Source organism: Atheta coriaria, unplaced genomic scaffold (genome assembly GCF_025399875.1).
Source record: "Atheta coriaria isolate IRGN ID8LTWV9N9 unplaced genomic scaffold, Caltech_Dcor_3.1 hic_scaffold_5_pilon, whole genome shotgun sequence".
Taxonomy (NCBI): Eukaryota; Metazoa; Arthropoda; class Insecta; order Coleoptera; family Staphylinidae; genus Dalotia; species Dalotia coriaria.
In genome coordinates, this window is record NW_027045447.1 from 4,895,788 (window position 1) to 4,909,946 (window position 14,159).

At 39.6% G+C, this 14,159-nt stretch overlaps 1 protein-coding gene across 2 annotated transcripts in view; it reads left to right on the forward strand.

The window, feature by feature from the left end:
- LOC135792728 (uncharacterized) overlaps positions 1 to 14,136 on the forward strand; it is a 34,731-nt gene extending 20,595 nt beyond the window's left edge. Inside the window, exons 3-5 of one of the 2 annotated variants that reach the window (XM_065303418.1) lie at positions 5,063 to 5,179; positions 6,981 to 7,052; positions 13,376 to 14,136. In XM_065303418.1, the coding sequence (XP_065159490.1) occupies positions 5,126 to 5,179; positions 6,981 to 7,052; positions 13,376 to 13,945 (696 nt within the window). In that variant the 5' untranslated portion in view covers positions 5,063 to 5,125 and the 3' untranslated portion in view covers positions 13,946 to 14,136. Of the gene's footprint in view, positions 1 to 5,062; positions 5,180 to 6,980; positions 7,053 to 12,533; positions 12,820 to 13,375 lie in introns of those variants that run through there. The other variant, XM_065303419.1, reaches the window with a different exon arrangement.
- The last annotated feature ends 23 nt before the right edge of the window (positions 14,137 to 14,159 follow it).

The following is a 14,159-nucleotide window of genomic DNA, read 5'->3' on the forward strand; positions in this document are numbered from 1 at the left end:
TGTAAATGCAGCTGTCGGCTAATTGTGGTGTTTATGTCGAAACGTATCGACCATTAATGATTCGTAACAATCGCGACACCGGCTCGCCAACTGCAAACAAGCATAAACTTCTCCGGAATAAATGCGTTGGACGTATTTAAATGAGTGGAAAGCGTTTTGTATCCACGATTGACTTTTATGCCGCCGATGCGCCGTACCCACCGCCGCAATCCATGTGAAAAGAAGAGTCTATTATGTCTGTTTACGTTCGGTTTTACTGATGCAAGTTTAACGCTGCTCTCCTCTCGCGCGAGACGCGAAAAGAGTTTCAGTTGTTGCGCGCCGCGGTCCAACGGCCATTATGCTGTTACGCGCCCCAAAGTTATATTCTATTTGTCCGCCGGAGATACTAAATCGTCCCGATTCAATTGGAAAAAGGCACAAACAAAAAAGCGAGCGCGCGTAAAAGCGTAAAAACGCGAGCGCAGCGCATGGATTTGTCGCGCGCGTCTATATTCGGCCTGCGTGGACCTCGGTGCTTTCTGTACATGTGTAACGATTTGCATTGAATTTGTATGAACACACTATGCAGACACACCGCGTACGCATTACATTCGCAGTCCGGGAGATAAAACGCCCAGGCATCGGAGTAATAATAAAAAATACGAAAAAGTACAAAAATGGGTTCAGCGTGGAAACAAAGGGGTATAAAATGTAATGGCCAAGAAATGTACGGTACACGATGAAAGGGAGGCATGTAAAGTGAATAAAACTTGCATAAAATTTAATGACTATATTATTTTTGTTCATTGAAATCGAAAAAAATCTTAGTGGCCGTGGTGGGAACCGAACTAGAACTTCACAAAACTGAATTTACTAACACCCAAATGTAGGGAATATTGAGGGTTGAATAAAAGCGATATTTTACCCACGCCTAATAAAAGTATATTATTAACAAAAAACGAAGTACTTTACCAAGAGATATCACTTTCATCTCCAGTAATTAATTATTTTTTTAATAACAAAGTCAAACGGAATAAAACTTTACCACGGCAGCTACTAATTAATTAGTTCTGAAAAATGTTCGTAGGTAGTTACAAAGTATTTTTCCATTATCTTGTCGCTTGGCAGCATATTCAAAGTAAACTGCAAACCATTTTGTTTCACAGTTTAGTTAAACAACGTCAAGGTATTATTTTATGCAAACCCGATTCGCGGGACGAACATTATTCGAGCATAAAAACGAGCGTACATTAAACACCCACGCTGTCCTCTCTGTTGTTTTTGCGTCTTATTTTAGAGCTTTCTGCTCGCCGTCGCTGCGTGAGTGTAAAAAAACACCAAAATATTTGCACCTTGTAGTTTTCGTCATAAGCTCCCCGTGCTCCCCTGTCGCTTATATATTTTCGGATGGCTATAATCCCCGTTTGTATACAGTCGTACACTCTGCCTGGTAACTAAGTAAGCACATTTGCAAACAGTCGAGACGCATTTTTATACGTCAGCTTTACGCGTGTAGGTATTAAATTCTGAGATGTTTTTTCTTTTGCCTCACGTGAATGCGTCCATGGGTATCCTACTGAAAGGTGAAGAGGAGAAGAAAAAAGTGAGGAAGGCTTTTGGGGGCTTTTTGAGCGCGATATTATAAGATTTAGGTTTAGGAGAGCACTTGCTCTGTGAACCAGAAGAACTTTAGGCAACATTTTAGAAATATTGGTGCACTATGCATCCGCGCAGGTGAGCACACACATTTTTGATGACGTTTGTGACGCTTGTCGAAGCGAGGACAGTAGAGTGCCAGCTCAGGAGAGTCAACTTCGATTAAGCCTCGAACCATCGGAATTATACCTGGAAGACGGTGTTTTCAAACATCCTGTACTTTGTCAACGCATTATACCGACCCTAATAGGCTTTGTCCGTGAGTCGTGACAATTTTTATATACAAAATGTTTCAAAAAGTGAAATTATTGCATTTTCTTTAAAATAGTTGTAAAAATTTCTTAGCAATCAAGTAATATGTCTAAATAATAATATTTTACATTACAATTGTATAAATAATTATTTATATGTAAGTATAATAATTAATATGTAGTAAGTTGTGTTTTAACTTGAAACACTTGGTATAAGCTCGAATATAAACCAGAATAACAATGACATACGATTATAATGACAATTTTTATGCGTACATTTTATCCGTACTTATCGTCACCCGAAAGGTAGAGGTATAAAGCTCCCTCAATGTGCGCACGCTAATATGTTTGAGCGCGTAACATATAGCATTAATTCATGCACTCACATATACGGAGCGAGCGCTTTTTTACAGCATTATCTGATGCTACCTAACGGTAGCGCACGCTGTACTCGGGCAAGAGGGTCACGTTTGAAATATTTAGCTGCCACTTTATAGGGGTATTTAGCGTACCAAGCACCGAGCAATGAATACAATGCGTAAATTCGTACACCCGAGGACGTGCATGTGACGTAAGCGGGTTTTAACCAAACCGAGTGTTGAGATGCACACGCGTTGTATGCATTTGCGATGGTAATACGACAGCGAACGCCTCTGAAACACCTCGAAAAGAAGCTCATTTCCCTCCGTAGACAGTAAATATTACGGATTATCATCGGGGATTCGGGATGCTAGCGATAAATTAGATTTAAATGGATTAGAGCTGGCTTGATGAAGCGGGAAAGGAAGGCACGCAGGGATGCAATTGAAATATTTATTGATGGGATGAATTACTGATTTAAGAGGTGGTTCTTTTGTTGCAAAAGCTACGAAATGAGAAAGTGCCAAACGGGTAGGTGGCACGTGCATGCGCGTCGATGTGGAATTTGCCCCAGAAACGGAACTTCGCAAAATTTGTTAGATGTTCACACGACTAGGCCGCATCTTATCTCAGCTTTGTATGCGATGCGCAGGAAGGATGAGAAGCGCGCCGAATGTGCCAAATTGAAGGTATTAAATCACAGGCGCGCGCAATCTGGCGCGGATTTTAAGAAGTTCGTGAGAAATTGCGCCGTCAACGAGGTAAAAGACGATGCGACGTGATTCACACCAACGAGGCGTGAACAAACTGAGAAATCTAGACGAACGTTCGAGCCTAGTCTTAATTTGTGCACATTTTATTGATTACCTAATATCTTCTAATCAGCAAAAGCTGAACAAATCGATAACACGTGGCAACGTTCATTTATTGATGAATGCCGCTGACATCTGCCAATAATTTAAAGGCAATAACCCAAAACGAATTTGTCATTTTGCACACACTACAAAAGCTAAAATTACAACCATTTTTTATTATTCTAGGGTGGTTCCCAATCGACATCCGGAACCCCTTTTTATTCCTCTTTCAATCTTTGCTTCATTTATAATTTATAAATGTATATAAACATTTTAAGGGCACGTTGAAAGAATATTTTTTGCTCCACGTCCTGAAAGGGTGTAAAAGAAGGTCATATTAACAAACAGATTGCCGCGTTGTGATGCACACAATTTACAACTCAACGCAGCGCTCAAAAGTCACTAACGCTTAGAATAAAAAAAAGTAGTGCATTAATTTGATCTACTATGTTTAGAGTTTAAAATTCATTTGGGAATATAAGAATACAGGCATTTATATTTCAAAATCTGGAGTAAATTAAGCGTTTGGTGCTTATATTTAGTTGCTTTGCGGTAACATAAAACCGTCAACAGCCATAAAGTAAAAATCCACTTTGAAAGTGTATAAATGTCTATTGACGCTTCAACTTCAGAATACTTTGGTTTTGTCTCATCGTCTCAAGGGGTGTAAAATATCAAAAATGTTTTCACTAATGCTTGCATAGAAAAATATAAAATAAGAAGACCTCTTGCGTTGGCTATTTTAAATTTTATCTTTTTCTTTATAAAGAAGCTTAAAAATAAGTGTTTTGCCTAATGTAAAGAAACATTTGTAAATGTTCTCGAGCAAACACAAAACAGGTAACAATAAGTAATATTACGTTGCTTTGTAGGCAATTTTTTCATTCAATAATTCAATTATGTGAGATGAAAACATTCATAATGCGTTATTTTCTGGTACACTTGCAACTTGAAAATCTGTCCGCTCTTCGACCAACAATGCCGGCAACAATGCATGGTCACACGAGGCTCGAACTTGAACAGTAGCAATGTGCGCCCATAAAAAGCATGTCGGCACAATGCAAGGAGTTACTTAAGGCTTAAGTGCGCATTATTTCTCCTGGGATGCAACTAACTGTGTTAGTAAGTAGTACGTTCAGAAAGGCAGAGCAAACCAAAGCAAATCGAAGCGTACAGTGAAAGCACCCTGTACGGTGCGCGCGGACATCAAAGGCGCCGATAATAATATCAATTCGTTCCTTCGTATTAATTACCGTAGAAAACGTTTCAATCGCGGCGTGCATCGCGTCCGGCATCGTTTGCAATCGAAATGGGAACGCGCGCGCCGCACAACAATTGATTTATTGGTCGCTCTTGTGCGGGAAATGAATGAATTCATCGAGCACCCAAACGAGCGTACTGGCGATTGCTTTAATTAATCTTTTCGCTTTTCATTCGGTTTGCGTTCTCGTTTGTTCGAACAGCGCCATTACAAGTTCAAGCTTTCAAACCATCTACTGAGCTTATTAGAGGCACACCGAAACCGATACAAATTGATTCTAATTTAAATACAATTGTTTTGTAGTTTTACAAAAGCAGACATTTTATTGGCATATGAATAAACAAAAACTGTAAAATTTTGATGTTTAGTTAAAAACACACACCTCCCATGATGAAATATTTTATGTAATAATAACGACCTCACTAGTATCACCTGCATGCATGGGTTTAGGTCATCCAACCAACGATAAACGTCGTTTTTACAGTGGCAATTTAGCTAATTGTCTCCTCAGTTTTATATCGTGCGGCCGTCCACACACACTGATATTTTTTTCATCATTTACGAAACGTGTAATTATGCGTTTTTCTAATGTTCCTCACTTTGCGTACTTATATAAACCACTTAGATGCCTCGCTGCCTGCCGTATATATGAACATATAGCAACGATCATCATAATATAATCATGTGACTTTTTGCAGTTTGTCGTCCTTCCCGCAACACGCGGCTACCCCATTAAGTTTAATTACGGTGGCAACGTCAACATGGACGCCAACAACATGGGATGCACCTCGGAAACAAACTGGAAGTGCAGCATGGTGAGTTTTTGTGCACAAAACTTTTTTGTTTTTATTATCTTTATTTGCAAAAAAGGATAAAATGACGGATTAAAACTGATAGTCCAATATTGCGAAAGCAATATCGTACTTGCTTGCGATGATAAATAATGAGTCAATTCCAACCGGTGGCCGATTTTGCTTTTGTTTTCTTTTGCACTCGTCGTCTTTCGGCTGCTGCCAGTTCTCAAAGAGCTGAGCGACGACGCTAATGATTTCAAGAAATTAATTAATTATCGTGCGGACGCTGGCATTCCGAAGACGGCGCGCCGCGTTGTTTTCGATTTATCTTTGTATTTTTTTTCTGCATCGTTCCTTTCTTTGTGCACGTCGAGTTTGAACAATATTTCAACGATTAATCTAGCGCCGCGTTTTGTTCGTGCGGACACTTAATTGATCAATCGCAAAGTCGCATTTTTTTAACGTTCGGTGCTGAAATTTCGACGGGGAAGGCGGTAAAATAAATTCGATTGCTTGGAATGTACATGACGCGCATGGTGCATGATACTTTTGCGCGTTCGGATGTTTTACGTACATCGTTCGCTCAATCCCTCAATTCAATCGTTCAAATCGTTGCCGGGCTCTCTCGGCTGCTGATGATATCGCGCGCATCTCACGACCGTCTTATTTCCCAGCGCGCAGCAGTTCAAAAGCCGATCGAAGCGTACAGTTTTAACAGTAAATTAACAAATGTATATTTGACTACATCGAACAGGGCCTTCCATTGTAAATTGTAACCACTTCATATTTGCTTCGCGAACTCAGGCAACCAACATTGCAATCGCGTTCAAACCGCGGCCATCTCTTCACGAAACTCGCTCGCTGGTAATTACTATGATTTCGGTAATAAAATAAAGCAATTTCTGAGCGCGGGCGCGCGTTTTTATCGCTCCACTATGCGAACGCCGTGCATGCAGCCAAAGAAAAATTTAATAATAAGCGCGCGCGATTGGCCGTCGACTTCAGAATGCCAAAGATATTGCGCTCCGTTGTGCACACATTCGGTTCGCGTATTGATTATAACGTTGGTTTAATATGTAAAAAACGACTGCTTCGTGCCCTAGGCACGTATTTAGTTAAACAGCATGTATTTGCTTAAGTTACACCGCAATTTGCTTATCGCTGGATCAAAAAAATGTTCGCAAAACGAATTTTGGACTCACAAAAAAGTATGAACTTTGCGATTACGACATTGTGTATACTATTTTTAGGTAGAGTTAAAGATGAATTAATTTACTGTTCATAAATAACTGTACTAATTGTTCCTTCCACGTAAATCAATACACGCTCTTGGTAATAATCGACAACTTTGGTTGAATGTTACCCTTTGCCTTTACTAGCAACAAGTCGGTGTAAAGTCGCAGTTTCACGTAACTTAACCCGTGATAAACTGCTAACTAAATTTTGATTGTAAAATTCCGCATCGTGGTCTCTTTTTTGTGCCGATATAATTTATTTTACGATGAGTCAAAGTTTAGAATTAATTACGGCAATTAATATAAAGTTAAGACAAAACCAATTTGGCACCGCATCGTTCGAATGCACGTCGCGTTCAGCCCGAAATTCCTCAGCTCAACCATTCCGTCCCTCACATTAAACATTCACATCCTTACACACTGGTCCCGGATTGGAATTGGATATAAAATTTATTAATACCGCACATGTAGGTAGCATGGTGTTCGACGCATGCACACGGCAAAAACCGAAATCACAAGTTGGAAAATAAATCGCATTCGTTTCAGGTAATTAGCATGTCGATTCTGACTTCTTTCTTGTGTTACAGTGCTGGGACTACTGCGAGAGCCTCGCCGTCTTCGAGCTGACGCGCAGCCAAATGTGCGCCGACGATATTTGCGTGAGTAATTAATTTTCGTTAATTAATCTTCGTGTGCATCGCTTCCTCGCATTCGTTTCTACCTCCTGCGCTGGTTTTCCCACCCAAGTGTTGCTTTTTAGCGCTCGCTTAAACTTTCAGCCCGCTGTTGCTTTTCGAACCATAAAAACAAACACGCCACAAATTGCGCGCGCCCGGGCGCGCCAAAAAGTTTTTCTTTATGCTTATGGAGTTTTTGTGTTTTTGCGCGGCGTGTTTGTGGTTGTTTCACGTCCACCTCCCGTTCGTGGCTCATCAGCGCGAGAATGCGCCGTGCGAAGCGCCGTAGAAGCGCACACATATATCTCGCACCCCCTGCGCGATTACCCCGAGCGGTGTCGTAAAATTCCGCGGCCCGCGCGCGTAAGACCAAACTGTTATTGCACTTGGGGGAGACATTAAGCGAATTTACCGGCCACCGCGCTTTCGCTCGTTGCTCATCGTCGAAACATCACAACAGTTGCCGCTTTTTTGCTGCCTTGTTTCACGCTTTTTGAATATTCATAGATAACAACGAAACAACGCATTTTTTAAACAACTCGCTTTTGTTTATTTTGCGTCCATCACGTTTGATAACAGCCGGGAAACTTTTTTCACAATTTTATTTTCTTTCTATTTACATGGAAATTATTCACAAAGTTTATTTAATACCTGGCAGGGCTTAAAAGGCAAGAGTTTAAATTAATAGGTTCCCACTGAACATAAAAAATCATTGCCTGTTCATTATCATCGGTCAGATAAACAGTGAATTGAAAACAAAGACTATTTGTCCGATTTCCTCACTTTGCTTATCTTCAATATTAATGATGTACTACCTGAATGCGTCGTTGTTCGCACCGGTGTGTGTTTTTTTTCGTCTCGTTTACGAGCTTTGACTGATGAATATTCCCTCAAAGATTAATCGATCACGAGACGAGATAAGCCCCCATAAATGCCTTAACACCTACAATTTCCACACGACGTGGCATTTAATTTTATGCTCCTCCGCGACCCATCGTTTCGACGTTTGTCTTTCTGTTTCTGTGTTTGCAAAGCACACGCTCGTGTCGTTTCTTCAGCTTCCTCCGGCCGTTTCCAGCACGCTGCTTAACAACGTGCCTTGTCGTTCGGCGCGCTGTCGATTTCGATAGAGAATAAAACGGCCGAGTTTATCACGTCGAACGTGTGTTTTTATTGGAGCGGGAACATTAACAATTCTTGTACGAGGTTTCGTTCCAAACCTTACCTCCGCGTTTCGCGTATTTCTCAACTTTTCTTCGTTCTTCAAGAACCTCCCCCGTTTTATATCGAAGCCGTTTGCTCATCCGTCCTCGATCGCAGGATGGGACCAGCGAAACGCATAGGTGTTTTATAACAAGTGCCTGTATTTCACCTTTTACGACTCTCGCCCGTTTGGCAACATTATCGCCGTATAAAACACACCGAGTGACTTTAATTGTCGCGCATGCTAAATACACTCGCACCTCGTATGGGGAACCGTGTGGGCCGCGGCAAACATGGCACACATGGAGGTAAAACGAACACGGCCGCGACGCGGAACGTGAAAAAACACTGAAAAGTAACGAGACACGGCCGAGAACAACCACGCGGAGGTCGCGAATCGAGCATACACATCTTACATCTTCTCCAAACAACCAACACGGTCCTATGTCCTATGGGACGAGACAAACAATCGAAAATAAAACGACACACGCAAACGAACCTCGTCGTTTATGACCATTAGTTTAGCGCTAAGGTGGACAAAATGTTAAACCATTACGGATGACGGCAATATCGTTAACTATCTACCTACAATGGGAACTACCAAACGTCATGTGTCAATGTAGCAAGCGCACGCTCATGTGGACGATAATACCACAATACTAATACACCAAACCGCTAATTAATTAACATATTAAGTGTGACTTTCATTGCCCATTAAATCGCGCGCTGCCCCTTCCGATGTACAAGTGACAATGAATTATGAACAAGTAGCAAGTAGCCCATGAGTTCCTACATTCTGTTGCACATTGTTATCGTCGAGACTTGTCCAGCAGGGAGAAGAAATTAAATCCCACATACATTCGAGTCATGTTTGCGCGCACACATCATACGTATCGCGATCGAAAAGACGCGTATCGATTGTCGATTCTTTTAACGTCCTCTGCCGGTGAAATCTTAACACGTTCGCGAGGAGGGCGTGTTGCACGAATGAAAGAAAATACGATTGAACGATGACAATCGCGATCATTGTGTGACGCGGCGATGCGCTGCCTTCTTCGTTTGCACGTTTCTTAACTGCGAATCAATTCAAGCGGCGGGTATCATCGAATCATTTACACTTTTGCCGCGCGGCGATACGGTGCTTTCGGTAATCGGTCTGTAATGCGAAACGCACATTACGAAGAATAACCCATAAGTTGGACACGATTTGTGGTTGAAAACGTCCTCCCCACATGTGGATTAATTATTATCACTGGAAATATGTACAGTCTATTCATTTAAAGTTCTAAAAAATAATATTATAGGCACTTGACGCGATAAATTACAACAATATTTCTGAATTTGAATAACGCACGTTTAAATTAGATATTACACAGAATTATAAAGAATAATTGTTATAAATGATTATTCTTGCTAGTAGTAAATGCAACACTTAGTATTAAGTTCTACCTAAATAAAATATAAAATGAAGAATGTTAAAAGCCATGATAATAACGTAGATAAACGATGCGATTGGGATTATTTTACGATTTGTTTTAATGGCGTTGTGTTAAACACGCGTTGCCGCATTTATTTAAATTAAAGTTCAATTTAAATCGCAACAAAGAAGGCAGCCCCGCTCAGCGAAACAACAAGACAATGCACAAACAGTTCGAAAAATTCAATCAAAACGAAAAACGATTAAAACGCCTTTAACACACAGCCGTGTTAGAAACTTAATTGCACGCCCGTTAAAGTAACAATTATTTTATCGATCGTGTTTTATTTCGACTCAAATCAAATATAGAAACGGTCGAGAAATCCTCGATAAACTTAAAACCGTAGTGCTAGAATGTTCAATGTTTAAACGTTGACGCAAAGCAATAAAATGCTTTGTACTTTGTATTTTTCTGTCTGTGCATTAAAAAAAGGTGGAAAAATAAATAAAGCGTAAACTGAAAATAAAAAGTTGAACTTAGTAAAGCGAGTTAAAGGTGAAGTTGAAGATGCAGTAGATATACTTCGAACGGGCCCAGAATAGAAGAAAAGGCCTGGTGGTAGTTAGATGTTTGCGATCGATGCTCGGGATGTTGATGGCAAAGATGCTCGATGTTGATGTTGATGCCAAGGATCGCAAGATGCACGGCCGCGGTGCGCGCGAGAGGCATTGAGTACCTTCGCGCGCTCGGAGTAAAAGTATTTTTCAAGAAAAACACACAATTCGTGACCGCGCATCCGATCGGGCAATTATTTTCGTAAACACGTATCAGTTGCGTTGCGCGTTGACTCACACACACACACACACATATATTCGCTGAAGACGACCATTGCGACCACGACGACGATGAACGCTTTTGCTTTTAAAGGCCGTGAGAGTTTTTCCACTTTTGAAGCAAAATAAACTGCACCGCCTCTTCAAATAAATGCACTTCTGATGCGTCGAGTGGCAACGCACCAAGTTTTTTTACTGTCGCTTGCAACATCAAATGAAATTATTGAAGTGAAAATAGAATATCATCATGAACTAAGGGGATGTATTGTCTGTTTCTAACCTAAAAAATATCGTTTTTATTCACTCGTATATACTCCTACTCATATTATTCATACTTAACTTCCGCAAAATTATTTATTACAAAAAGTCACGTCAGTGTAGTGTACATAACGTCTACTCGGTGCGGCAAAGTATACAGGCGCTTCTATCGAGATTGCATGTTTGCTCTTAGTTTGTTTAGATGCTTGTCGAGCCGCAGTTAATTTGTTAAACTGCAAATTGCAATACGTTTAAATACGCATGCAGTCGCGAGCACAGCACGGCGCGGTGCTGTGGAAAGGGCGAAATGTGGCAAATACGATGATACCTTTCATAACGACCAGCGATAAAATTAAACATAAAATTCTTAATATGGGAAACGTGTTGGTAATGTTACATAATGCACATGGGGCGTTCGTACACACGCGAATTTAATTCATTGACAGACGGAAAATGCGCGCCCGACACAATGATGACCGCCTCGCATCGTGAAAGAAATATGCGATACGTACAGGGTGCCTTCAAAGCGAAAATTCGATTTTATCGATTTGTATGTGCACGCTCTGTAGCTTTTCAGCACTCAGGAAATTTTCCGCAAGTGTATAATGCGCGATTTTATTACTGTAATTATGTAGATGCACTCTTCGCATCTTCCTAATCATAAATAACGAAAAATGTTATAGGAAACGTTGAACATTACGTCACGCGTTATATTATTTGATTATATTTACGACACTGCATGAAAATTTATTAATGGATGCGAAGTATTACAATATAATCGATTTAAATTTCAGTTTAAATTTTTATGCTCTATGTGATACACAGAGTAGAAGAATTACAACCAGCATTCGAAATAAAATGCGAGTTGTGTTTACATATACAACGAAAACAACATAAAAACTGGTGTCTAACTGATATCTGGTGGTCGTACGATCGTACGATCGATTAAAGAAAAATTAATGCAAAACGTACCTACTACGGCATCTAGTGTCACATTCTAGAGTTCTTCTTAAGTATGATGCGCACAATACTTGAGCTCGCAGGTACACCCGTGCCGACTTTGAAATCCATAACACTCACTGATGCGAACGCACATCTCACGATGTTCACAAGCGAAATTTAATGCAAATAACTCTTCACGCAACTATACAACTAACTAAGTATATAGGATTATATGTATTTAGTTTTTTTATTGATCATCAGTTTATATTATTTTAACGTAATCAACGTAATTAATGTTATCCCTACCAACTTATTTACACTTTTGAATATATCATGGGACGTAAGAGATTTAATACTTCGAAATTGTATTTTTTAAATCTTGCAAATTGAACGTAAGTTTGCGCGAACACGAGTTACACTGCTTCGAAGAATAACAACATACTCTTGTGATAAAAATGCGAGTTTGTTTACATTTCAACGAAAACAACACAAAAACTGGTGCCTGACAGATAACCGGTGATCGCACGATCGCACAATGCAATGCAGTTGAATTTAATGCAAATATGAACATGGTACGGCATCTAGTATCACATTATAGAGTTAATTTTAAGTACGGGGCGCACTGTCCTTGAGCGGGCTTGCTTTTTACTCTATAATATTTATTGATTCAAACGCAAACAATGAATGCAATGTATGCAAACCAAATTTAATGCAAATAACTACATCCTCGCGCCATCTTTAATCAAATCATAGGAAATTGTATAAATATCATTTACAATATATGAGCTCACACGGGGACAAGATGTATTAATACTGTTTCAAGCATTTTGATATATTCCATTGCCAATTAAATTTAATTAAGAGTCAAATTAAACTTCTTTGGTAATTGTATTAAGAAATGTGTCCAAAAATAAACAATATTCAGTGTGATTTGTTAATAATGCATTAACAATTCGGTTTGTTAAAAAGAATTACATCCTGTGACCATTGTAGACTCGCGTCACCATCGTAAATTAAAACTTTGTCCGCCCAATAAACGACATGTTACACATTACCGCTGGAAAAGAAACGGCGCGTGGCTTCGAACCCACGAAAGTAACCAAGTATAAACTAAAAGAATAATGTGTGTTTGTTCGTTTCAGTCAAGTTTCGTCGTTTTATCTTTTTAAGTTTTCCTTGCAGTGAGCGCTCGCGATAGAAAAAAAGAAAACGCGCGTGTGAAATTCGAGACGGGCAATCTGTTAGCAATATATTATGCGACGTATGTAGGCTTCACACGACGTTTAATATAGCAAAAGGCAACTCGAGTCGAGATTGTAAAATGCTATAAAGTCAGCGTTTAAATGCGTTCAGAGCTGCGTGGAATCAAAGAAATTTATAATGCTAGCCGACTATTAAGTTCTAGATTAGAATTTAACTTTTTCGAAACGCTTTTCGATAAGTTTTACGCAAAGAAAAAACCACTTGGTAAAGGGAGCGCGTTATCACTGATGAAGTATCTTGTTACACATAACACCTACTTCTTTTACTATGGCAAGATATAAATAAGTTTCAATCAGATTTGTCAATGAATCATAAGTTTTCTAAATGTTTAAAGCTCAATTTTTCTGCTGTAAATCCAAAATTAATCGTCGTTTGTTTTGTCTTACAGCTGGAAGGATGTCAGCACGCTTGCAAATTCATGCAGGAAACATCAACATCAAGTTCGACAACAGCCACCGAGGCCAAAATTGTTTCCTCGTCAGTGTTGCCGCAAAAAGGCGGTGAACTCAAGCTGGCTGAACCTAAAGTGACAAAAAAGGGCGTCGTTATTTCCTGGACAATGTCGCAGGCGAAACTTACATATGCCGTGCTGGGTCTGACGAGATTTCACGACACTTCGGTCGCAGCGTGGGAGGAGATACAACAAACCACTGAACATCGACTCATTTTACATTTGGGCGCAAAGTACGATGAGATTCTAGTTGCCGCATATGATAGCAACGGATTGGTGCAGAAAGATAGCAAAAAGCTTGTATTTCAATTGAGGGTGAAACGATCTGTTGAGAAATCTACTTCTTTAGATGATAATGTCAATGAATATCCACTTACAAGTCCATCAATGTTCACTTTATTTCTTGTGACTTGCATTGTGACCAGCTGCATTGCATCTGCGGTCCTCATCGTTAAATATTTAAGAAATACTTCCAAAAATTCAATTGATCCCGTAGTATGGGTGTAAATACTAGATACGCGATGATCACACATCGATACTTGTTAATTTATTGTGTAAATATTAGTTTGTATATATAGGAAACTTGTTCAATGTTTGAATATAAAATATTTATGTACTTTGTGTCAACAATGATCATGCATTAAGTTATTAAGTGTAACAACCGATAAAACCGATTTTTTATGTAATAAAATCAAAATGAATACGAAATATTTACTTTGAT